Source organism: Bradysia coprophila, unplaced genomic scaffold, assembly GCF_014529535.1.
Source record: "Bradysia coprophila strain Holo2 unplaced genomic scaffold, BU_Bcop_v1 contig_732, whole genome shotgun sequence".
NCBI lineage: Eukaryota > Metazoa > Arthropoda > Insecta > Diptera > Sciaridae > Bradysia > Bradysia coprophila.
Genome location: NW_023503972.1, coordinates 2,732,552 through 2,753,891, shown reverse-complemented (window position 1 = coordinate 2,753,891; position 21,340 = coordinate 2,732,552). Strand labels below are relative to the sequence as shown.

The following is a 21,340-nucleotide window of genomic DNA, read 5'->3' as shown; positions in this document are numbered from 1 at the left end:
AATGCCGCGACTATCGCTACATTGTGAACCATATAACTAAAAAACGATTTTTTTTTGTTTGTCACCGACTCTCTGTGATACACAAACAATAATCTGGACTTTACAATGAATGCGACATACACTGAAATTATATCAATAAAACAACCACAACGACTTCAGTGTGATTCGGAACATTGGACAATAAGCAGTTAACAATTTTCAGTGACAGAAATTTTACAATTGAAACCTTTAAAAAAAATGACTGGCCGCATTGTAGTGATATTAATTGGATTGAGTGTTTGGATTTATGGAACAAATGCTTTGGAATTCACAGACTGTGGTGAGTATACTGCAAACCAGTTTTTCTTTCAATTTATTAGTTCTGAGAAGTGTGAAAAAAATGAATTACCAAAACCATTCATCGTCGAACAATTCCGGGCAGATAAATTGAACAAAAGAATAGAAGCACTTACGATGACGAGAGAGTATAACGCATGATTTTTATCATTAATGGTATATTTGTTCAGTTAAGTTCAGTCCTAATTCAATGAACAGACACTGATTATAGGGTCTGTGTCACATATGCAACATTCGAACAATTTTAGAATTAAATTTGCAAATTGTAGATTTGCTTCTTCACTTTGATTGGCGACAGAGGCAATACCTATAGGTATACCAAGCTAACTGAAACAAATTGTTCATTGGCACGTATGTATATTCAAGCATGTGTTCAGCACGTAATTGTAATTAAATTACAGAAAGGTCATAAGGTTAATTGAATTACGAATTATTTTTGCGCAATGGGTAGTGTATAGGGACCGAAGTGTGCAGCGTTTATTTTCTTTTTACTGAGCAGACGATTGTTGACCATTCTAAAAAGACAAACGACTTTATGGGATGTCTTCCAGCTTCGAGCCGTATTTGTTGGATGGTTTAAATATCGGAGAGATTTATTTTCTTTTATGTAGACACCGACATACTTATGAATGGTGTACAAAATGAATTTTTGCAGCGTAAGTGTTGCGTGCACAAATAGTTTCGGAAAGTTACCATAACGGCCGAGGTATATACCTTATTTAGTGACTAATTCCAGGCCCTGCATGGAAAACTTACTTAAGCGCTTACTTTAACCTATTATTGGCTTTAGCTTACATAGAAAAGCTAATCAATTGTTTTGTTTATCATCCTTGAAATCGAACATAGTTGCAAGCACAGAGGTAGACTACCATTGCAGGTAAAATAATGTTCGACCGGAGTTGGTCGATTTTTCTTTCTGCAGTGTTAAGCCAAAACAACGTATTATGTCTTTGTTATTAAAAAGCTTTGAGCTTCTTTTGTATTCCATGTATTGTATCAACGCACTGGAGCAGTGCGTTTATTGTATTTGATTTACTAAGTGAGTCTTAAAGAAAATCAGGAAGTGATGTTATTTAGGTAAAAACTATATTGCAACTTGACTGTTTATCTGTTTATACAATATGGTATCAACAGAAACACAGGCGCGTCACCAATAGAAAAATTTCTTCTGATTTCACAAGTACCAGGAGTGTTAAATGTATGCCAGCAACGCACTTCAAGCTAAAGTGATCATAGTCGACAGCTGCCAAATAGAATACTATTTTGTATGAAATCAACGCACTTCAAGCATGAGTGATGCCAACTCACTTCAAGGAAAATTGGTCATAGTCGACAGCTGCCATATAGTGTACTATTTTGTATGAAATGGTTACAGTTGTGTGACACACTGTCAAGTTTCAGTACCCTATTTAGAGTACCACTCATGCTCGAAGTGCGTTGAGAAGCCAGCTTCAAAAACGAATTTCAAAACTAAATGAATTACCCAGCATGAATCATGCCGACTGTTTGATGGTAATAGTAATTATTTACGCATCAAATTCATCAAATGAGTTGCAAAAATGGTGGGAACAATGTAGCTACTGAAGTTGACAATTTGTTCCATTAAAGGTCATTTATTCCACTGACTAAATAAAATTTTCATTTTGCAGGATCGAAGGTCGGTAAATTTACGAAAGTCCAAGTTTCGGACTGTGTTACTACCAGCGCAGCATGCATACTGAAGAAAAACTCCAATGCCACCATTTCGATCGACTTCGAATTGAGTAAGTAAATTTTGATCTAATCGAATTACAATGTGTGAACGTCCGGTGTAATATTATAACGCTCGCAAACCATGCAATGTTAAGACGAGTTAAGTGGTCAACTTTTCAGGGAAAATAATTTATTCTTTCATTCAACCGATTTGCATGAATTCAGTTTTTATTCGACGGAAATTTGGGTAAAAATTTCGTTGAAAGTACGCCCATAACTCTGGTGTACAGATAACTCAATACCAAAACGAAGATATGAACTATTCGTGTAATTTTAGGCACTATTGAACAATGTACGAAAGTAACAGCAGTTGTCCATGGCGTCGTGATGGGTATCGAGATGCCGTTTAATCTACCAAATTCGGATGGTTGCTCAAACAGCGGCATTACATGTCCGATTCAAAAGGGCTCCAACTACGAATACTCGACAACATTACCAGTTCTGAAACAGTATCCCAAGGTATGTTGATCGGACGTTTCTAAATACAGTTGGATTGGAACAATTCTAATTTTTGGGTCAATTTTGTAGGTAAAAGTCGATGTGAAATGGGAACTGATCGATGAGAATAAGGACGTGATTGTCTGTGTAATGATACCAGCAAAGATTCAGTAGATAAGTTGGAACGTTAAAAAAATTGTTTTGTAATAACTAGATGCTCAGAAAATTGAATTAAAAGTAACCAAAGATCTTAATGGCAACCAATTTTTATTTGTTTTTTCATTTTTGCTTTGAAAACGAGGGAATGGCTCCAAGTGAACCGGTTAAGACATTTCAAAATCTAAGATTGGAACGACTTCAAAGAGATGACAATAGACATATCTCTCATCGTCATCTTACCCCGAAAAGGGCATAGAGAGTCCATCGTATTCGGTTCAGTGCAAGTGCCTTGACTTCCGTCCATTCCTAATCGACTGTTCTCTCTTCGTCGACGACTGTTCGTTTCCATACCTTTCATAGCTTCTTTTAAGTCGATGGACGAATTTAGAAAATTTTGCTGCCTCTGCCTTCGTAATCAACTCAGTCCTTGTTCCAACCCCGTTTTTTAGAACTATGGTCACGCATGACATAATTTATTACCAATTCACGCCGTAAGTGCGATCGAAATTCAAAATGGAAAGAGCGGAGATCTTTGCAACGCAGCGTCATTTTCATACAAGGAAGCGTTGAAATGTATTTTTTGGTTCACTTTTTCATCGAATCGTTCACTTAAAATTTAAATTTTGGGCACACTTACGGCGTGAATTGAAGTCAAGAAATCAAGAACGAAAACATGTTTTCAATGTTACGTCTGTGGTAAGCTTATAAATGCGCCACAGAATTTGAATTTTAAGTGAACAAGTTGGTGAAGAAATGAACCGAAAAATAAATTTCAACGTTTCCCTACAATGAAAATGGGGTCGAACATACCTTGAAAATTAAAATTCTTTTGCTCTTTGTCTGAATAATGAAGCAAACAAATGTAAAATTGTCCATGGCAAACCCATTTTAAATTCCATTGAAATTCAAAACTGTTTGCGCCATATGATGAACGAAATGAATTTCGAAATCAAATTTCGAAAATGTCCAATCGGATCACACCGAAACGAAAACGTCAACCAAATATTCGATGACGTCGATCGCCATTCCTTCTACGTGGAGCTAGTCGTTCATAATTTCACTTTGCTCGAACAGAGACTGTTGGTTGAACCGAAGTGTTGTTGTGTGTAAAGTGTTTCATTTGCAAAATTTTCTGTTGGTAAGAGCTTCGCGAGAACATTGATTTGTTCGAATTGATTTAACCGAGCTGATTGAATTGCAGTTGAAAGCAAACAATCAATTAATTGGACGAAATGGATCAGGTCGTGAAATTCTGTGAACCAGGCCGAGTTTTCGCCAAAGACTCCATCCGATTGATCAAACGGTGCACCAAACCCGATCGACGGGAATTCCAAAAGATTGCCATTGCCACAGCCATCGGTTTCTGCATCATGGGCTTCATTGGATTCTTCGTCAAGCTTATTCACATTCCCATCAACAACATTATCGTCGGATCATAGAAAAATGTTCGTCGTGGAGCAAGAAAAAAATAATATTTTTTTTGTGATGTGGCGGATGGCGTTGGCAGTGATTTTGTCCACTGTGTGAGAAAACAAAAATAATTTAAATAATTTAACTTGTAAGAAAAGCTTTTTTATGGTTTTCCATTTCGAAAACTCAAATCATTTTTCACTTAAAATTTTTGTGTCCATCGAAAATCGTTTTCAATCAATGAAATCTATTTGAGAAATATATAATAGAGATGCGGGAGAGTGTGTTGAATTAGATGTATACTTTTCTTGAAATTTTTGTTTTATTTCCGGATCTATTCTGGCCGATCACGATCAAGTGCAATTTCCATCGAACACCCACACAACATTATCGATTCGAATTTATTCGACCAAAGATCGCTCTAATTCTTCGGAATGAAAGAGTGTGTCACAACGATATATACTCTCCTAGAAGTTACACTCTCAAGCTACGTACTAATTCATTTGTAAAAGCAAAAACATATTTGACTGAAGCAACTACCACGATAAGACTGTGTAACGCGAGCTTTTAGTTCATATAGTCGGGCCCCTTGTGTCAATCCGCTCGCTTTACGTTTTTAGAACTTTTCACTTATCATACATGATTGGGCTTAGAGTAATTATACCTAGAGAGGAAATTTGTACGACGAAATGTGTTCCCAACATTAATTTTGTTCGAAATTTCCTCTCTAGGCGTAATTACTCTTAGTGAATGGGAATGAAAAGTTGTGGAGCAAATTTTCTTTTTCGAAAATCAATTTTTTTATTACATTTTCTGGACTAACAGTAGTAATCATTGTCACTTTAAAAGCAAGGGAATCCGCAGCTTGTTACGATTTATGAATTTGTTGAGTTTCGCTACGACACTAGCATTAAGTGTCCATTCCACTCAACAAAAAGTACTCCGTGAGAGAGCGAGCTGTCAAATAAACAAAGGAAAAATTGAAAAAATTCGATTTTGTCTCTCACACGAAGTACTTTTTTGGTAAGAGGAAACTAAGCATTAGGCTTCCGATAATTCGTCGTTCTTTTTACAATTTTTCTGTGTAGACAACAATTTGGTTCTGAAACGTTATTCTCGACGTTAGATACAGATACTATTTGATAGTAATAGAACTCTATCGAGATGAGGAAGTCACAAAAGGTAAGTACGAAAGTCAATTTGCCTGTACTAAGAAAGTGGCTATAATCACTTGCAAAGAACCGAGTTAGATGGCGACAATTCGTAGATGATCTATGCTCCCACGTGGAGTACGAATCAAGATGATGATGAAAAAAGTGTTGAGCGTGAATAAGCGAGTGGGTCACTGTCTGGAAATATCTAACGCGAGTGGTGAAGTCCAAGAAGCATGGACTTTTTGTTAAATTTAGTACTATTTTGTACTGCAATAATTTCATCAACCCGACCAGAAACACACCACCTGGTTTCTTCACGCACAAATTTTTTAATTATTGTGAATTGAAACATATTGTCAAGTTTTAGTACCCTATTTAGAGTAGGAGTATTAGAGTGTTAGAGCATTGAAGTGGTCACTGGTGGGACTGTTCATTTCGAGGCTCATTTACTTCACTAATTTTTATTCGAATCAGGAGTGAGTTGTCCCAAAGTGTTTATATACTTTGAGTTGTCCAAGGTTTGTACTCCTAAGTCGATTGAACTAAGATATTTAGCAAACCTGAAATCAAATGACCCAAGGATTAATGAAGCCTCAAAGGAAATCGAACCTTTCGGATTTCTTGTAGATTATCTTCAAGATACGGTACTTTCAGACTAAACCTCGCTTTACTTTCGTTAAATGTTTCGTTCATTTATTCATTTGTATGTGATTGTTTTCCACGTTCGCGTTTCTTAACGTGGATGGCATTTCAGATGACCTTGGAGATGATCTATAGTAAATTACGTCCTCGTTTGGAACTTTTGATTTTGTCAAGGGTGGTGTTTGCAGCTCGAGCCGAAGGCGAGGGATACAAATACACAAGGCAAAATAATTTACATCCAATAACCGGGAACTTGATGTTGAGTTTTTATATATTTCCCTTTATATATAATGAAGGGCGATAAAGGGCTTAATAAATTTTCTTTGTACACCGCGCCGAAGCGATTTTTAGAACAAATATTAGTATCTCCAATGGCATTTTCTCCTAAACTTGGAAGATCACTTGCAAAGATGAATAAGAGTTTAAGGAAGCAAAGTTGGTGGGAGGGCTTAATATTCGGAATGTTTAAAAAAAAACTCAAAATTCGTAATAATAAACCATGATAGGTGATAGGGGTACAAACCATCACTGACAGACATTGACTTCATGATTCTGAGAGTTTGCAAATCCGTTGGAAACTCTTCCAATGTTTCTTTGCTTCCTTTGATGACGAAATCATTTCTTGGTGAAATCGGATGCCTCTCCAGTTAAATCAACCTTCCAAGAAATTTTCAATTCTAAAATTAATTTAATTAAGATGCGCGGCAAAGTTACAGTGAATTCGAGACAACTAAATTAGCTTAATAACACGGTTAAACCATCTAAAAACTTAGTGACATCCGATTGTTTGATTTGTATAACGGATGTGTCGAAGAAATCCTGTGATATGACGGCATTGCTCTTCTGTGCCGCCTGTTCGAATGCCTTGCCGAAGAAATTTTTCGGCGAGTCTTCGCAAACCGGAGCTACACCGACCATCAGGCACAGTCCCCGTTCCGCGTCGACCGGACAACTGGCTATTAAGGGTAGTTCGGGCGCTCGTCGATTTTTCGATATCGCCACATGACCCTGCAGCACGAATTTGGCCAACATTGTCAGTCCGTACGGACAGGCAAAGAATGGATTCTCTTCGTTGATGACAATGTACAGAAACGGACCGGCCGAATGAACTTGATGCATTTCCAAGCTGGTCTGTACTTGTCGGAACAGAACATTCAGAAATTGTTTGGCCTTCGTGATGCCGTTGTCCAAAATGTTTTTGTTTGTTCGAGCCAGACTGTCCAGTGCTTCCAGGAAACAAAATTCTGGCGAACGATCCTTTTTAATCGATTCCAGTATTGCCACCATTGAGTAGACATAGTCGGAGGCTGAATAGCGATTCCTGTAGCCATATTGCAGCGTAAATGAACCGTAAACGATGTCAGGCAGATTATATTTCTCCGACAGTTTCTCGATCATTTCGTAGAATTCTTTGCGCAACACCAAATCCATCGAAGAAAATGTTTGTTTCGCTTGTACCAGCGGCAGTCCCATTTCAACCAATAATTCTTGTAATCTCTTTTCACCGCGTGCGGTCCACAATTTCAATTTGCATGCCGAATACTGAGAATGTTTCAGCGAATCGTATACGCTCCAGTGACGGTACAGCGCCAAATGCAGGTCATTTTCCAGATTAATCCGCAAGGCGGTTTGCAACGAATTGTCGCTGTTTTTATTCGTCAGACGTGATACGTGCAATTGAATTTTGTCCGTTTCCAGAATGTATGCGGAACTTTCGATTTTTCCTAAAACTAATTGTTCGGTAATACCAACGATGGCCCACCATAGGAGGTCCATTGAGTCCTTTGTCAATTTCCAGGCCAATTCGAATATTAGCAGCGCCGAACTTCTGCCGTAGTAGCTGTACTGTGAATAGTCAAACATGATTTTGTTGCGATTTTCCTCCCATTTTCGCTTCTCTCTCCGCTTTGCCACTTGTCGTTCGAATCGTTCGGCACGGGACTGATGCTGTTGCTGATCGTCATCGTCGGATATGTCATTATCAATGTCGTCGTCGTCTTCGTCGTCAGATTCTCTAAATATGTCCTCGAAGCTGGGTATTCCGTCATCTGGATTTATGTCGCCGAGAATTCGAATCTGAAAATAATCAACACAAGAATGACTCATGGTGGCTCAGTTGTAGGTTTGGAAGCACAGGGATTTAAAAAAAAGGGAATCTCAATTTTTGTCTAAGATAATCGAGCCAGATGTCACCTAAATTTCAAAGCCACTACGAAATGCCTAATGCCTAACAAAATGCAGCAATTGAAAGATGTTATACATCCCAGTAAATAACCATAACTGTGGACGTACTTCACGGAAGTTAAGTCTTTCTCTAAAGATGTGACGTGACATTTGCCTAATCTGTCTGCAATTACTACGAGCGTTTTAACCAATTCCTGACAAAACATTTTTTAGTTTTCTCATATTCGGAGTGGTGATAACTCAGTGTTGTCGGCTTGAGATGGGCGTTACATTGGGCTCGTTTAAAGGTACAGTTTCTACTTATCATCGGATAATTACATAGCGCAATAGAAACTCTGCATTGTCGTTTGATTCAAATTTTACCCCCAACGACCCACTACCCATCATTGTTAGACATTGGAATACTACAAAATTCAGCTACCAAAATCCAAGACGTGCAAAAATTACGAAAATAAATTACAGGCCACCCCATCACTCACTTGATTGTCACTGTAAATGTTGCACACATCCATTGGCCGATGCGAGTCACACACAAAAAAAATGACATCTTCGTCGGGTTGAAAGACCTCCACAATATCGATACAGCCGCCACAATTGATTAGCACAACAAATTTAACATCTTCCTTATGTTCCATATATGCTCGATGGCATCCCAAGACGCCCATTACCGGTACCACGGTGTACAGCATGTGTTCATATTTGAATAGCGATTGCAGTATTTTACTGGCACAGATCCCGTCAATGTCATAGTTAACAATGACCAATATTCGCTTTCCGATCACAACATTGTAGAAATCCGTTTTCAAGTCTTGGACGAACATTTTCTTTTTGTTCGTAGAATTAAATTGTCAAACGTGAACCACAGACTAACTATGGAATAACGGTTGCGACCATTTGGTGCGGTCTTGTTAGTCAATTTAAATGGAAATAAAACGAAACGAATTTTAATTAAATAGCAAAAAAAGGAACAATAAAAGAAACGGACAATCAAATCATTCTAATTAATTTCGAACAAAAACACAAATTCGTGGTTATAGCGCTACAAAAAAAAAGTGCGGTAAAATGTTGACAGACAGATGTTGCGAAGAAAAATGTTTTCGAATTCATTTTTAGGGTGGTGATACACGGTTATTTTGAATTTTATAGTTGATAAAGCGGGATGTAAGAAAGGAGTTGTAATTCTCATCTCCTAAAAACAATATTTTCTGGTGGCTCCTCATCCTCACTCGACAAGTTAGTGTTAATTTTGATACTGAAGATTTTATAAGGACAAAGGTCCATCGAACCGTTCAAATTTGGCTCCAATTGCCTTGTTGAGTGTCTTAAGTGTTCTAGATGGGCTAGAGTGTCCTAACCAAATGATTGGACAGATTAATGTATGATTTATGCTTGATAAAGATGAGTAACACTTGAAGTGGCATCTTATAGGATTCTTTGGATTTAATCACGACAGAGTAAAGTTAACCAGGCAGGAGCGCTGATTTGACTAGTGACCTGAATAATCTAGTGGCCCTATATTTTTTGCGAATTCAATTTATGTCAGTGTTCATTTGAGTGCATTTTCATACTGTGTATTATTTGACGTTTCGAAAATGAACAGCTCCTGGCTGGTCTATTTTACTCTGCCGTGATTTAATGAGTTGAATCATGAGTGGCAATAATTATTTTGTAATTAAGTCATGCCGAAGGGAAAATATTAAGATAAAACCGTAACCGGAAGAATGCAACATTCATGTTCATTTTCAACTATTGTTGGCATTCGGCATTTCCATGCCATTTTGGTTCATCTTCACCACTTATTTCGAACTTTTGTTTTCACTGGGGTAGATAGCGATAAAATATTGACTAGTCCAGTTGTCATGTGAATTTAGCGATGCCAAGCCATAATTATCCCACTTGACAACGCACTTCAAGCAAAAGTTCTGCGAGTGACAGCTGCCAAATAGAGTACTTTTTGTAAAAATGTTTCCTGAATGTTTCCACATTCACACGTAAGCTCGTATCCATAGGCATGTAACCATTCACAGCAGCTGCTAGCATGGACAGTGAATTGACAAGTGTCAAATTTGGAGGCGTTTGTGATAAGAGCTACCGCTTAGGATTGTTTGTATTGTATGCTTTAACTCATACAACAAGTCGTCTATCCTTTACAAAATAAAAGTAGCTACTACTGTAATTTCATCAGCCTACGAATATTTTCTATGTTCATGCCAGAAGCAACGCGGCGAACCTTTAGTTCGCACCATTTACCACTCCCATCTTTCATAATGATAAATCTTCAAACATGCCACCTGATAAAACGAATACAATACCTGATTGCAATACAAAGTAATAAAACAATTAAAGGTTTCCGCGTAATGAAAAATCAATTAGTTATTGAATTGAGTGAGTAAATTTAGTTGTTTTTTTTTTGCTAATATAAATAAATGATTTTAAACTTTGACCTTTTCATTGTTTTTTTACTTTTATTTGTAGCGTTTCGGTAATGAATTTTGTAAAATTGGTTTTAGTCTATACGAAACTAGAGAACGATAACATTGTTCGAGGGATCTAGCTAATAATGTATTAAACAATACGGATTTAACGGAATATTAGACGTCAACTCGTGGCAAGTAAGTGGACATTAAGTTTTCCACCCGCGAAGCATTAGAGAGAGTTGACATGACTTAATCCATAAGCGTATATGCTGTGACTTTATGTCGTGTTACACCGGGCTTCCGTATGTATGTGCAATAAATGTATGTAGCTCGGGTGTTTTAATATAAGAAAGTGCTTAAATATTCTTATGTTGATGAGTGTGGTATTGCAGCTCGAGCCGAAGGCGAATATCAATCTCTAAACCATCAGACAGACAATTTTACTCGCGAAGATCACCGGGAAAGAGTTTTAATATTACTGTCATTGAGGGAAAATTTTGCGGGGAGTAAATGTAGTAGATTTCGTCCTTGCTTGGAACTTTGTATTTTGCCTTGCCACGAGCAAAATAAAAAGCTTCAAACAATTACGTAAGTTACTTTACTAACTAAACCACCCGGAAAGGAGTTTTTACTCTTATGTGAATGAAGTAATGACTCATTTCCCTGCCACCCCGGGAATTACTCTACTATTTTGTTACTCTACTACGAAACGGAGGATTTTAAGTTGAAGTTCTCGTAAAACAAAAACTATCACACAGACTGAAAGATTTCATAACACGGTAGGAAGTCATCGAATACTTTGATCCGCACCTGTTTACGAGATATGCGTTTCTAGTCCTTGTAGATGTGATTGAGTTGGTATGGTGATGGACACTAATTGAGCTCACAGATCGAATAAAGTTTCTAGGAGAAAACATTAATTTTTTAAAAGTTCGTACTCGTTCTGTAAATGTTGTGAGGAAAACAAAAACTACCCCCCGCAGCATCTGAACATCGTCGTGTAAACCATACTCTCACAAATAATATGATAATTGTGATGACATTTCTAAGTCTATTTTTATCTCGCATTTAGTGATAACAACCTACCGAAATATTGAATTATGTAGAGCGGTCTAGACAAAGACAAGTTCATTGAAACGTAACGTTGTTATTTTAATGAGATAGTAGAACATCGCGTAATATAACAGCAGACATACACGTTTACACACAGTGTTTGGCAGCTTAATCCACATCCAGTGTGTTATCCCGATCCATGACAATGGAAGACACAAAAAATTGTGATAATAAACCAAATTCCCAGTTCACTTGGCAACAAGTATCTGAACACAATCATCCAGACAGTGCATGGGTGATTTATAATCGGAAAGTGTACGACGTTACAAGTAAGTGAATTTCGGCGATAGGGAAATTAGAGGCCGAATAATAACAGATTTCGGTCATTCTAGAATGGATTGATAAGCATCCCGGTGGCAAAGAGATGCTAGTGCTTCATGCCGGTAGAGATATCACTGACAGTAAGTGTATTGTAGTTGGGCTCACGTTTGTAATAGTTTGTTCTGAGCCGGTCGGTGTCATTCTTTACAGCATTACAATCCTATCATCCGTTCAGCGATCTACCGTTGAAGGTGATAGCAAAATACGAAATCGGGACGTTGACAGGCGAATCTGAATTCCCGGAATTCGCCAAAGACACCGGATTTTACCAAGAATGTCGTGAGCAAGTTGGAGAATATTTCCGGAAGCGAAAACTCGATCCCAAAGATGGTTTCCCGGGACTATGGCGAATGTGTTTGGTGTTTGTTGTGGCCACTTTGTCCTATTTCGTTATGAATGGATGCGTCGGATCGATGAATTATTCGCTACCACCAATGATCCTGGCTGGAATTGTGTTTGGAGTCTGTCAGGCATTGTAAGGCTTCATGGACTGCAATCTATATGAGCGTCTGTAATATTTTCTGTACTTCCTGTCAGACCACTGCTCCATGTCATGCACGATTCGTCACACGCGGCATATACAAAGAATCACAGAATGTGGGGTCTGGTAGGCAGATTCACTTTGGATTGGTTTGCTGGTGCGAATTTATCGTCTTGGCTCCATCAACATGTTGTGGGACATCACATTTACACAAATGTGGCTGGTATGTATGTCCTAACGATACGAAGCACGGCAGAGTAAAAGTAAACCTGGCAGGAGCGGTTCATTATTGAAACGTCAAATGAGGGACCTAATGCACTGTATGAAAATGAACTCAAATGAACACTGACATAAGTTGAAAAATTTAATTCGCAAAAAACATAGGGCTACTAGATTATTACTAGTCAAACAAGCGCTCCTGCCTGGGTTACTTTTACTCTGCCCTGTACGAAGTCAAAAAACAAAATCTTTAAATTCGAAATTAACTGCAGGTGTGGATCCTGATCTACCGGTCAATTTTGAGAGTGATATGCGTAGGATTGTTGAACGACAGGTACGCTCTCCGTTCTAATGAACAAATTTTCGTCATAAAATCATCAAAAATCATTGCAGGTTTTGAGACCCATCTATGCTTGGCAACACATCTACCTGCCCCCACTTTACGGTTTGTTGTCCATCAAATCGAGATTGCAAGACTTCACCGATACTTTCATGCGGTGAGCACTTGTAGCGACTCTGCGACTCTCTTTATCCTGACTGTTCGTTATTTTCCAGCCAAGCCAAGGGATCCATTCGTGTCAATCCATTGTCAACAAAATCCTGGACCCTCCTGGCATTTTCCAAATGTTTCTGGCTAACTTATCGCATTCTCATTCCAATTTACTATCTGAACGTTCCGTTGGGATTTTTTTGGACCACATTTGCAATAACCGAATTGGTGACCGGCTGGTATCTTGCATTCAATTTCCAGGTAGAGTCGCACACTTAGCGAATTAGACGGAAAAACGATGAGAAATTTGATTCCCCTTTAGGTCAGTCATGTGTCGACCGTCTGTGAATACACTTGCGGCAAAGAAAATCTCACACCGAATCTGGCTGGTGAATGGGCCGTATTGCAGGTAAAGTCCAGTATGGACTACGCCCATGGATCGTGGTTTACAACTTTCATGACGGGAGCACTCAATTATCAAATTACCCATCATCTGTTTCCGTGCGTGTCACAGGTATGTTGCAATCAAATGCAATTTTAGTGAGAAATACAAAAATCGAAAAAATATTCCCGGATCCTCAGTACCACTATCCGGATATTGCACCGATCATAATGGACATATGCAAGAAATACGACATCAAGTACACCGTACTGCCATCGTTCTGGGATGCATTTACGGCTCATCTGAAACATTTGAGAACTATGGGCGTGTCGGGCAGATCAGTTAGTGTGCACATGGGCTGACTACTGTACATAGTTAATGATCGCAATGCATAGAATCCTCAGAACATTTTTGAATTAAATCGAATTTCTTACCGAATGAGAATGAGTCATTGACTAGGAGTGAGCGAGATACTGGATAACCGTGGCCGGAGCCAGAAGTTCAGGATCTGTTTTAATTGGGCCCGTAATCATTTCGTAAAATTCAGTGTTGGTACAACCGAAAGATTCTACAGTCCGGAGTTCGGCCCTGGCAGAAGCTGAAGGCATTGAAGGTCATTCAATCAATAATTCGTTAGGAAACAATATTTTGCCATCCAGGGAGATACTGCGATTGAGTGATTCCCTCGATGTGATGTACTAAGGCTTAATTTCCACTTACCTAAAAAGTACTCCATGTGAGCGGAAACAATTCTTAAATTTTACACGCTTCGTGACACGAAAGACACAAACAAAACGGTAGAGAGCGAGTGAATGAGTCATAAGAGAGGTAAGAGATAGAAATCATATTTCCTGTCTGTACGAAAGAAATGCATGGACCTCAAGCCTCAAAATATTACTTACGTTCATTCTAGGAGCAGAGCAGTGTCACAAGCCATGCAATTATCTAAATGTAGTGAAATGATAAGTTGATACGCCTGCGACGAGATAGAAGGAGCATGACACGAACTGGCACCTATGGGAGAGTATGCGAGAGATTTGCATACAAAATTGGTTCCATTCTCTCTCATAGGTGCCACCTGTCATTAACATATACGCCACAGGCATACCAACTTATCATTCCTCTGATTAAATATGACTTTCAAACGTTTACAGTAAACAAGCGGGCAAACTTTGTATAGAAATATCCTTATTAGACTTGAGCAATGTATGTAACTCAGCTCATTGCTTGTTCCCGCTAGTTAGAAACACCGAAATTCAATTCAGAAACCATAACACTACCCCTCCATTAACACTCAGATTCAGTTCGCATGTCAGACGTCAAAAAGCCTCCAAATTTTTATACATGTGTGTGGGACACACTTGCAAGCGTGTTTTGTGTTAATGCTGGGATCAGTGCTATGCAGTGACTGATTTTCAGATTGGACTGATAATGTAGGATTATGAGTGCTTGTCAATCGACTTATCCGTTTAGATACTGCCATATCGCATTTTCATTTCATTTCATTTATTTCATCTTAATTTATTTCATCGCAACTAAACCAGACATTGAATGAAAGCCACAATTTTTTGGAAAAGTTGTTTAATGAAAAAATATCGCAAAGAAACGAACAATGAACAAAATTCAAGATCAGAGTGCCCTACTGAGAGACTTAGACCCTACGCTTCTTCCTTTACTGGAACGGTACCTGCAACGTCATCAGTGACACTCACAGATTCACTCGGATCATCAACGACGATTGCATCTTGGACAACATTATCCTTCGTCTCACTCTTGGCGGTATTTTCACCGGACTTAGATTTAAACGTAGCAAACACATTCGGACACGTCACACCCGCGGCACCAGCTTCTTCCTGACTAGCAATTTTCGATCTACTCTTTAGCCAGGTATCCAACCCCAATTCATCGATTGATGATGTAAACGCGAAAAGAGGCTTCTTCGTCTGCATATTAGTTTTTGGCGCAAAGAGATTAGTATTTTGACCAGCTGATTTCGAATTGTTGGTGGCATCGCGTCCGAACCTGAAAATATTCTGATCGACCGCAGCTGATGTGTCGGATTCGTCATAGATTTTTGCAAAAACGTTGCTCGCACCCGCGTTGAAAAAATCCCTAATCCCAGAAGTCGATCCGAATGCAAAGCCTTTCGGAATTGATTGATTGGTTTTTTGAACTGGTTGTACGCCTGAACTCGATTCGATTGAAAGTCCTTGCGAAATTGGTTGATCAACGGTCGGGAAATTGAAGTTTGAAGCTCCTTGAACTTGTCGTGTGTCTGAACTCGATCCGAATGCAAAGCCTTGCGAAACTGGCTGAGTAACGGTCAAGTCATTGAAGTTCGCTGCCCCTTGGGATTGTCGCGTGGTGCCTTTTATTACTCTTCTCGGTAAATTCAGTTTAGCTGGAGCTACTACGCATCTTTGCGACATGGTATTCCCCGCGTTAGATTCGCTATAGCTGTCGCGTGTTCCCCTTCCACTGTAAATGAAAAAAAAAATTAGGATAAAAAGCTTCTCGCCAATCACTTCATTCCATACCTCAACTCTCTCTCCAGATCTATTTGCCGATTCAACGATAATATCAAGTCATACTGGAGCTGAGCCTTTTCATTCAATTCCTTTAACTGGGTCCTCAATTGTTCAATCTGGACAAATTGGGAAAATATTTTTATTGAAAATGCTCTCCGGCGTTGTGGTTTCAACACTCACCAGTTCATCTTTAGCTCGAATCGAATTTTCCGGCTCGTTGATATACAAACGAATCAAGCTGGACATTTTTATCGGTTGATTACATTGCGGACACTTACTGCAAATCGACGAAATCACTTTAATATTCCCACATAGTCAAAAAAGTTCTAGTCACAGTCTTACCCAGTGCCGTGATTGTGCAAGCAACTAGTGATGCAATTATCGTGAAACAAATGACCGCAAGGTGTTACGAGCGGTTTCTGAGTTCCGTCTGATCGAACAATTTCGAAACAAATGCTACATTCACTGTTCATTGTTTGCCAGGGAGCTTTAACTAAATGTATCAATGAGAATGGTCAATTTCAGGATCGGGATTGCTCTGTTCGCGGCAGAAATTTCTTTTTTTTTTAACAAACAAGTCGATCAATTAGACTAACAACACAGACGAACTATCGCCATTTTGCAAAACGATACCAAGTTTTAGTGTTGAAGGCTCCGTTGAGGGTTTCTGATGCAAGGACAAGTTTGTTTTGACATCTGCATTCTAGTGGCTAGAGATGATTAGGTGGCGCCATTGTCGATTTATGTTATTTCATAACATTTTCCTATAAAACCCCAACGTGTGTCGTTCACAGTAGTATATTTAGTTATTTGTTTACCGAGGGAAGAAAATTAATAGGAAATTTCAATAAGATCGAAGTATTGCAGCCAGAGAGGAGCGAGAGCCGATAATTGCTGTTGGAATTTCATATTTTCTCCGCTAGGTAGACTCAACTTCTTTGATATGTCATATGTGTGAGGTGTTTTTTAAAAATAAAACAATTTATTATCATCGCATGTGTGGGATTCGCTGGAGACTTAAAGGGCTAAAGCCCGAACGAAGTGGAGACGACAAGTGATGAATTTGCCTAAAATCAATTTTCTTAAAGATATAACTTGTCCTGTGGCATGAAAATTGACATTTTCTACCCCGAACTGTCATCAGACAAAGCGTCAACGAAAAGTGATTTTCTTATGGTATTTATATTTAAAGGTTGAAAATGTAGTTAATCACACCGCACATATGAAAAACATTTTATTTCGCATGCCCAGCGAATTTGGTTTTTTCGCAACGCAGACGAGAGCCATTTTCGCTCTTCAGGTGAAACTTTGGTAGCCTTTGTTGCGAAAAACTTAGTGTTGACCTAGGGAAAAAGTAGGAAATTCTATTTTATTGGGTGACTTGTGGTCCTCGGTACGCTCTGGCTACGCATTTTGAGGAGCTTTGCGTATGTAGATTGCGATCAGCTTGTATTTTTGAAAGACACATCAAACATAGACTGTTGGAACTGACAACAAAATTGACAATGATTTGATTTCAGTTGGATACTTTATTTACATTTTACGAAGAAAGCTTCAGCATTAATTTGACTTCTATCTACGACTGCACACTGGGGCTTGATTTCTGATCAATTCACAAACGACTCCAACAAAGTCACTAAGGGAACGGTTCTGTAATTTCTGGTCGAAACGCTACAAAAACGGAAATTGAAATCAAAATTTCATCAGAGATTTTATCAAGCATTCCATCTCTCTCGTGTTACACTTACTCTGTTGTAAACAATCGTTGGTACGAATCTCGGGTACGGATATGCAATTTCATGAGTAGCTTTTTCTGCTCCATATTGCAATTGCTGACCTAATCCTCCATTTACGCATTGCGAAACGAAACCAAAATCTATTCCAACTTTCTCAGCACACTAAAATGGGTACATCAATGAATGGAAGAATGTTGATTATGAACCACGGGAGTCGCCAGATTTTGTCAGATATATTTAACGTACCACTCTACCGGACTGTTCCGCTCCAGGTGCCATTTGACAAGCAACGTACGCCATACTTCCATCCGGATTTCCATTCATTGGTCCATTTAAAGCGTTCAAAGTGCACGACTGTACCATATTACCAGCACATTCTTCCGGGCCATGTTGGCAGATGAACGTCTCGCCACCATTTCTCTAAATTATTTTACCATCAGCAGAGTTAAATGAATCTAACATTTAAATCATTGAAATTTCGACGACTAACCCATGACTTTCCGAATGGAACGAAGAGGATTTCGATGTAATCTTTCAAATCGTCATACGCCGGATTCAATTGATTGGTGATGAATCGAATGCTATCGCCGCATAATGATTCGTAGTAAACAGCGACGTGCAATTTTTGAGCATTTATTGATGTTACTGCTGCGAAGAGTATTGTGATGAACACTCCTTTGGATAGGAAAGAAACCATCGTAGCTGAAATGATACACACCATAATTCAATAATATCTTCCGGGGTCTGGATGAAATCGGAAAATGAATGTGTTGCATTGATACTTTCAAAAGCATGTAGTTGATAATTCAGCATCATAATGTGCCAAATTAGCAAACATTAAATGCTTCTGTTGCATAAATTGTTGTATGAAACTCAATGCAAAGTAATTTATTAGGCACACGATGTATATCGTGACTATCGACCTGTAGTATCGAGTCACAATACACGTCTAGTATCTAGTACCAACGCACTTCAAGCAAAAGTGCTTCGAGTGACAGCTGCCATATAGAGTACTATTTTGTATGAAAAAATTTTCTTATTTAGAGTACGACTTACGACTCATGCTTGAAGTGAGTTGCTGGTACATAATAAAGTACTTTGCACTCAATGTCATAAATATATGTCCGAATTTTCATACATCCGATGTCGAAGCTGATCCCTTTTTTCGCACTAGTTATTTATTTACTTATTTATGACATCAAGTGATAAAGAGTACTTTTTCACAGCACGTTGCGAAAGTGGTAGTTTTTGTCACACGATGTGCTTATCGAACTCGCTTCGCTCGATCACACTTCGATACTAGTTGCATAAATTACTATATCAGGCTCTAGATGTGTAATTATGACACGAGACCACAGTACTAGTAACGTGCGAAACTTTTATCCTTCTCAATAGATTCCTCAGTTTCACCCACTACCTCAACGCACTTCAAGCATGAGTGGTACTCTAAATAGGGTACTGAAACTTCACAGTGTGTCACACAACTGTACAACACTGTAAAAAACCATTTCGTACAAAATAGTACTCTATTTGGCAGCTGTCAACCATGATCCTTTTGCTGGAAGTGCGTTGACTACCTGCATTCAAATATGTTTCTAAGACTTTGAAGCAGTTGGTTCACTTAGAACAACAATAGATTCCTCAAGTTTCACCCACTACCTCAACGCACTTCAAGCAACTCTCTAAATAGGGTACTGAAACTTCACAGTGTGTCATACAAAATAGTACTCTATTTGGCAGCTGTCAACCATGATCCTTTTGCTGGAAGTGCGTTGACTACCTGCATTCAAATATGTTTCTAAGACTTTGAAGCAGTTGGTTTACTTAAAACAACTCATAAAAAATAGGGGTGATCGATTCTGGAACAACTTCAGATGGTGAAAAATCAAAAACCGAAAATTTTCGAGTAATTCTCACTTTGTCAAAAAAAAAGAAGATATTTTTGTCACGGTTTTTTTTTATTATTTCTAGTCTACACAGTCCACCAGGGCCTATTTTAAGGAATTTAATTTCCAAAAATTTCCAAAATTTCACAAATTTCACAAAAATTCTTAAAATTTCCAAATTTTGTTTTCTGTTTGATCTCATTTCAAAGTAATCAGTTAATCTCAAAGACATGAAAAACAACTAAAAAGGCAGTAAAAACAACATTTACGATGTAATCTGTTGCGTTTTTAGATGAAATGACGAAAAATGATGGAAAAATTTGAGAATTTTTGGAAATTTAATTTTCTTAAAATAGGCCTTGGTCCACGCTATCATAATAAAATGAAAATAAATTGGTAAAGGTAAAACCTTGACTTTGGGAGGTGACCAAAATTCCCGATGGTTTTCAGAGCTAAAACTAAAATAATTCAAAAATATAGTCAAATGTATGTTGCGATAGCTCATTTTATAGGTTTTCGAGAGAAAACACAACATAGTGGTTTTTCGGGGTCCACTTTATGGACCACAAGAATTTGTTGGACCTGTCTCTTTCGCACAACACAGCTACCGTACGGTACAACGCAAAAAAACCTTAGAGAGGCAAATTTGTGAGAGAAAATATATGAAATTGTCTCACAAATTCGCCTATCTCTCTCTCTCTCTATCTTTTATGTGTTGTACGATAGACAGACCCCCTTAATATATAAATTTGGTACATCTTATTACTACATAAAGGAAAATCGAAGCAGATGAAAGTATAAAAACAGTTGAGTGTACGTGATTCTTAACTTTATAGTTTTGAGGTTTACTTTCTTGACTTCATGTACCAGTGACATTGGAAATTTATTTGAGTGTTTGCTCCAAATTTACCTGCTACCGGAATGATAGAGAGTAAACTTAAAAAGGATTTTTGCACGGCTTTCGCAGAAGCATTCATTTGTTCTAGATGTAAAGTGAAACGTACACCTCGACCCACTTAAGAGACTTATTCGATGCTTTCCTTGAAACTACCTATAAGCATTGAACAGGTGTGACGGATTGTATTTTTGTTTTTTTTTTTTGTATTGCGAATGTTACACTTTAGAAAACGGTGTTTCGCTTAGCCAAGAAAAATCACAAATATGTTGACCATCTCAATCCTTAATTACAAGTCTCCGAAAAACTGTAAAATTACAAGTAAACCACAAAATGTAGTGCAGGAATTTTCAATTTCAATTCTTAAATTTATGTTCCGAGCCCGTCAGCCCCCAAGATTGAAACAATTTACGAAAACAACTCAGAAATTTTCTTCATCAAAACACAAAATTTACATAAACAAAATCGCTGGGTCAACATTCTAATTTGCCTCCTAAAAATTAGCATGAACCCAATCTATTAATTAATGCACACACAGTCAAGCATCGCACAGATTTGTATTCTCTGTTATGCAAATTGTTTCTATCCATTTTTTATACAAATAACAAGTCAGCTGTTTTTCTACACGCTCACACACTTTTTAGTATATTTGTGCATACCTTAGTTCTTAGCAAGACCTTACCGTTAACTAAATTTGATTCGAAATTAACACAACTTAAAAGCTGTTTTTGGCGAATCGAATATCTATATATACCGTCTACGTATGCAGTTGTATATACATATATGTACGTGTTGTA

At 38.2% G+C, this 21,340-nt stretch overlaps 6 protein-coding genes across 7 annotated transcripts; 3 read left to right on the top strand and 3 right to left on the bottom strand.

Annotated features, from left to right (window-relative positions):
* Positions 1–141: 141 nt before the first annotated feature.
* On the top strand, positions 142–2,790 carry LOC119084066 (NPC intracellular cholesterol transporter 2 homolog a). Its single transcript, XM_037193906.1, has 4 exons — positions 142–319; positions 1,986–2,099; positions 2,366–2,547; positions 2,617–2,790. Exons 1-4 carry the CDS (start codon positions 238–240, stop codon positions 2,698–2,700), a joined length of 462 nt encoding a protein of 153 aa, XP_037049801.1. The 5' UTR covers positions 142–237; the 3' UTR covers positions 2,701–2,790.
* Positions 2,791–3,665: 875 nt separating this feature from the next.
* On the top strand, positions 3,666–4,409 carry LOC119084069 (protein transport protein Sec61 gamma-2 subunit). The gene is made up of 2 exons (XM_037193911.1): positions 3,666–3,823; positions 3,887–4,409. Exon 2 carries the CDS (start codon positions 3,918–3,920, stop codon positions 4,122–4,124), a length of 207 nt encoding a protein of 68 aa, XP_037049806.1. The 5' UTR covers positions 3,666–3,823; positions 3,887–3,917; the 3' UTR covers positions 4,125–4,409.
* Positions 4,410–6,559: 2,150 nt separating this feature from the next.
* LOC119084027 (cell division control protein 45 homolog) lies at positions 6,560–9,163 on the bottom strand. The gene is made up of 2 exons (XM_037193848.1): positions 8,555–9,163; positions 6,560–7,967 (listed from the first exon to the last, which is right to left on the bottom strand). The coding sequence occupies exons 1-2, from the start codon at positions 8,894–8,896 to the stop codon at positions 6,627–6,629; spliced, it is 1,683 nt and encodes a 560-aa protein (XP_037049743.1). The 5' UTR covers positions 8,897–9,163; the 3' UTR covers positions 6,560–6,626.
* Positions 9,164–11,471: 2,308 nt separating this feature from the next.
* Positions 11,472–13,936, top strand: LOC119084035 (acyl-lipid (8-3)-desaturase B-like). The gene is made up of 9 exons (XM_037193865.1): positions 11,472–11,874; positions 11,938–12,006; positions 12,077–12,401; positions 12,464–12,630; positions 12,899–12,960; positions 13,020–13,123; positions 13,182–13,377; positions 13,439–13,630; positions 13,699–13,936. The coding sequence occupies exons 1-9, from the start codon at positions 11,745–11,747 to the stop codon at positions 13,858–13,860; spliced, it is 1,407 nt and encodes a 468-aa protein (XP_037049760.1). The 5' UTR covers positions 11,472–11,744; the 3' UTR covers positions 13,861–13,936.
* A 1,132-nt stretch (positions 13,937–15,068) lies between these two features.
* On the bottom strand, positions 15,069–16,666 carry LOC119084043. Its single transcript, XM_037193876.1, has 4 exons — positions 16,369–16,666; positions 16,207–16,303; positions 16,036–16,142; positions 15,069–15,976 (listed from the first exon to the last, which is right to left on the bottom strand). Exons 1-4 carry the CDS (start codon positions 16,497–16,499, stop codon positions 15,157–15,159), a joined length of 1,155 nt encoding a protein of 384 aa, XP_037049771.1. The 5' UTR covers positions 16,500–16,666; the 3' UTR covers positions 15,069–15,156.
* Positions 16,667–17,530: 864 nt separating this feature from the next.
* LOC119084064 (GILT-like protein 1) lies at positions 17,531–21,340 on the bottom strand. Of its 2 annotated transcripts, none has more exons than XM_037193904.1 (5): positions 21,226–21,340; positions 18,253–18,464; positions 18,009–18,182; positions 17,775–17,924; positions 17,531–17,697 (listed from the first exon to the last, which is right to left on the bottom strand). In XM_037193904.1, the coding sequence occupies exons 2-5, from the start codon at positions 18,457–18,459 to the stop codon at positions 17,599–17,601; spliced, it is 630 nt and encodes a 209-aa protein (XP_037049799.1). In that variant the 5' UTR covers positions 18,460–18,464; positions 21,226–21,340; the 3' UTR covers positions 17,531–17,598. The 2 variants fall into 2 exon arrangements, with proteins under 2 accessions (XP_037049799.1, XP_037049798.1); XM_037193903.1 differs by having other exon boundaries at positions 21,203–21,316.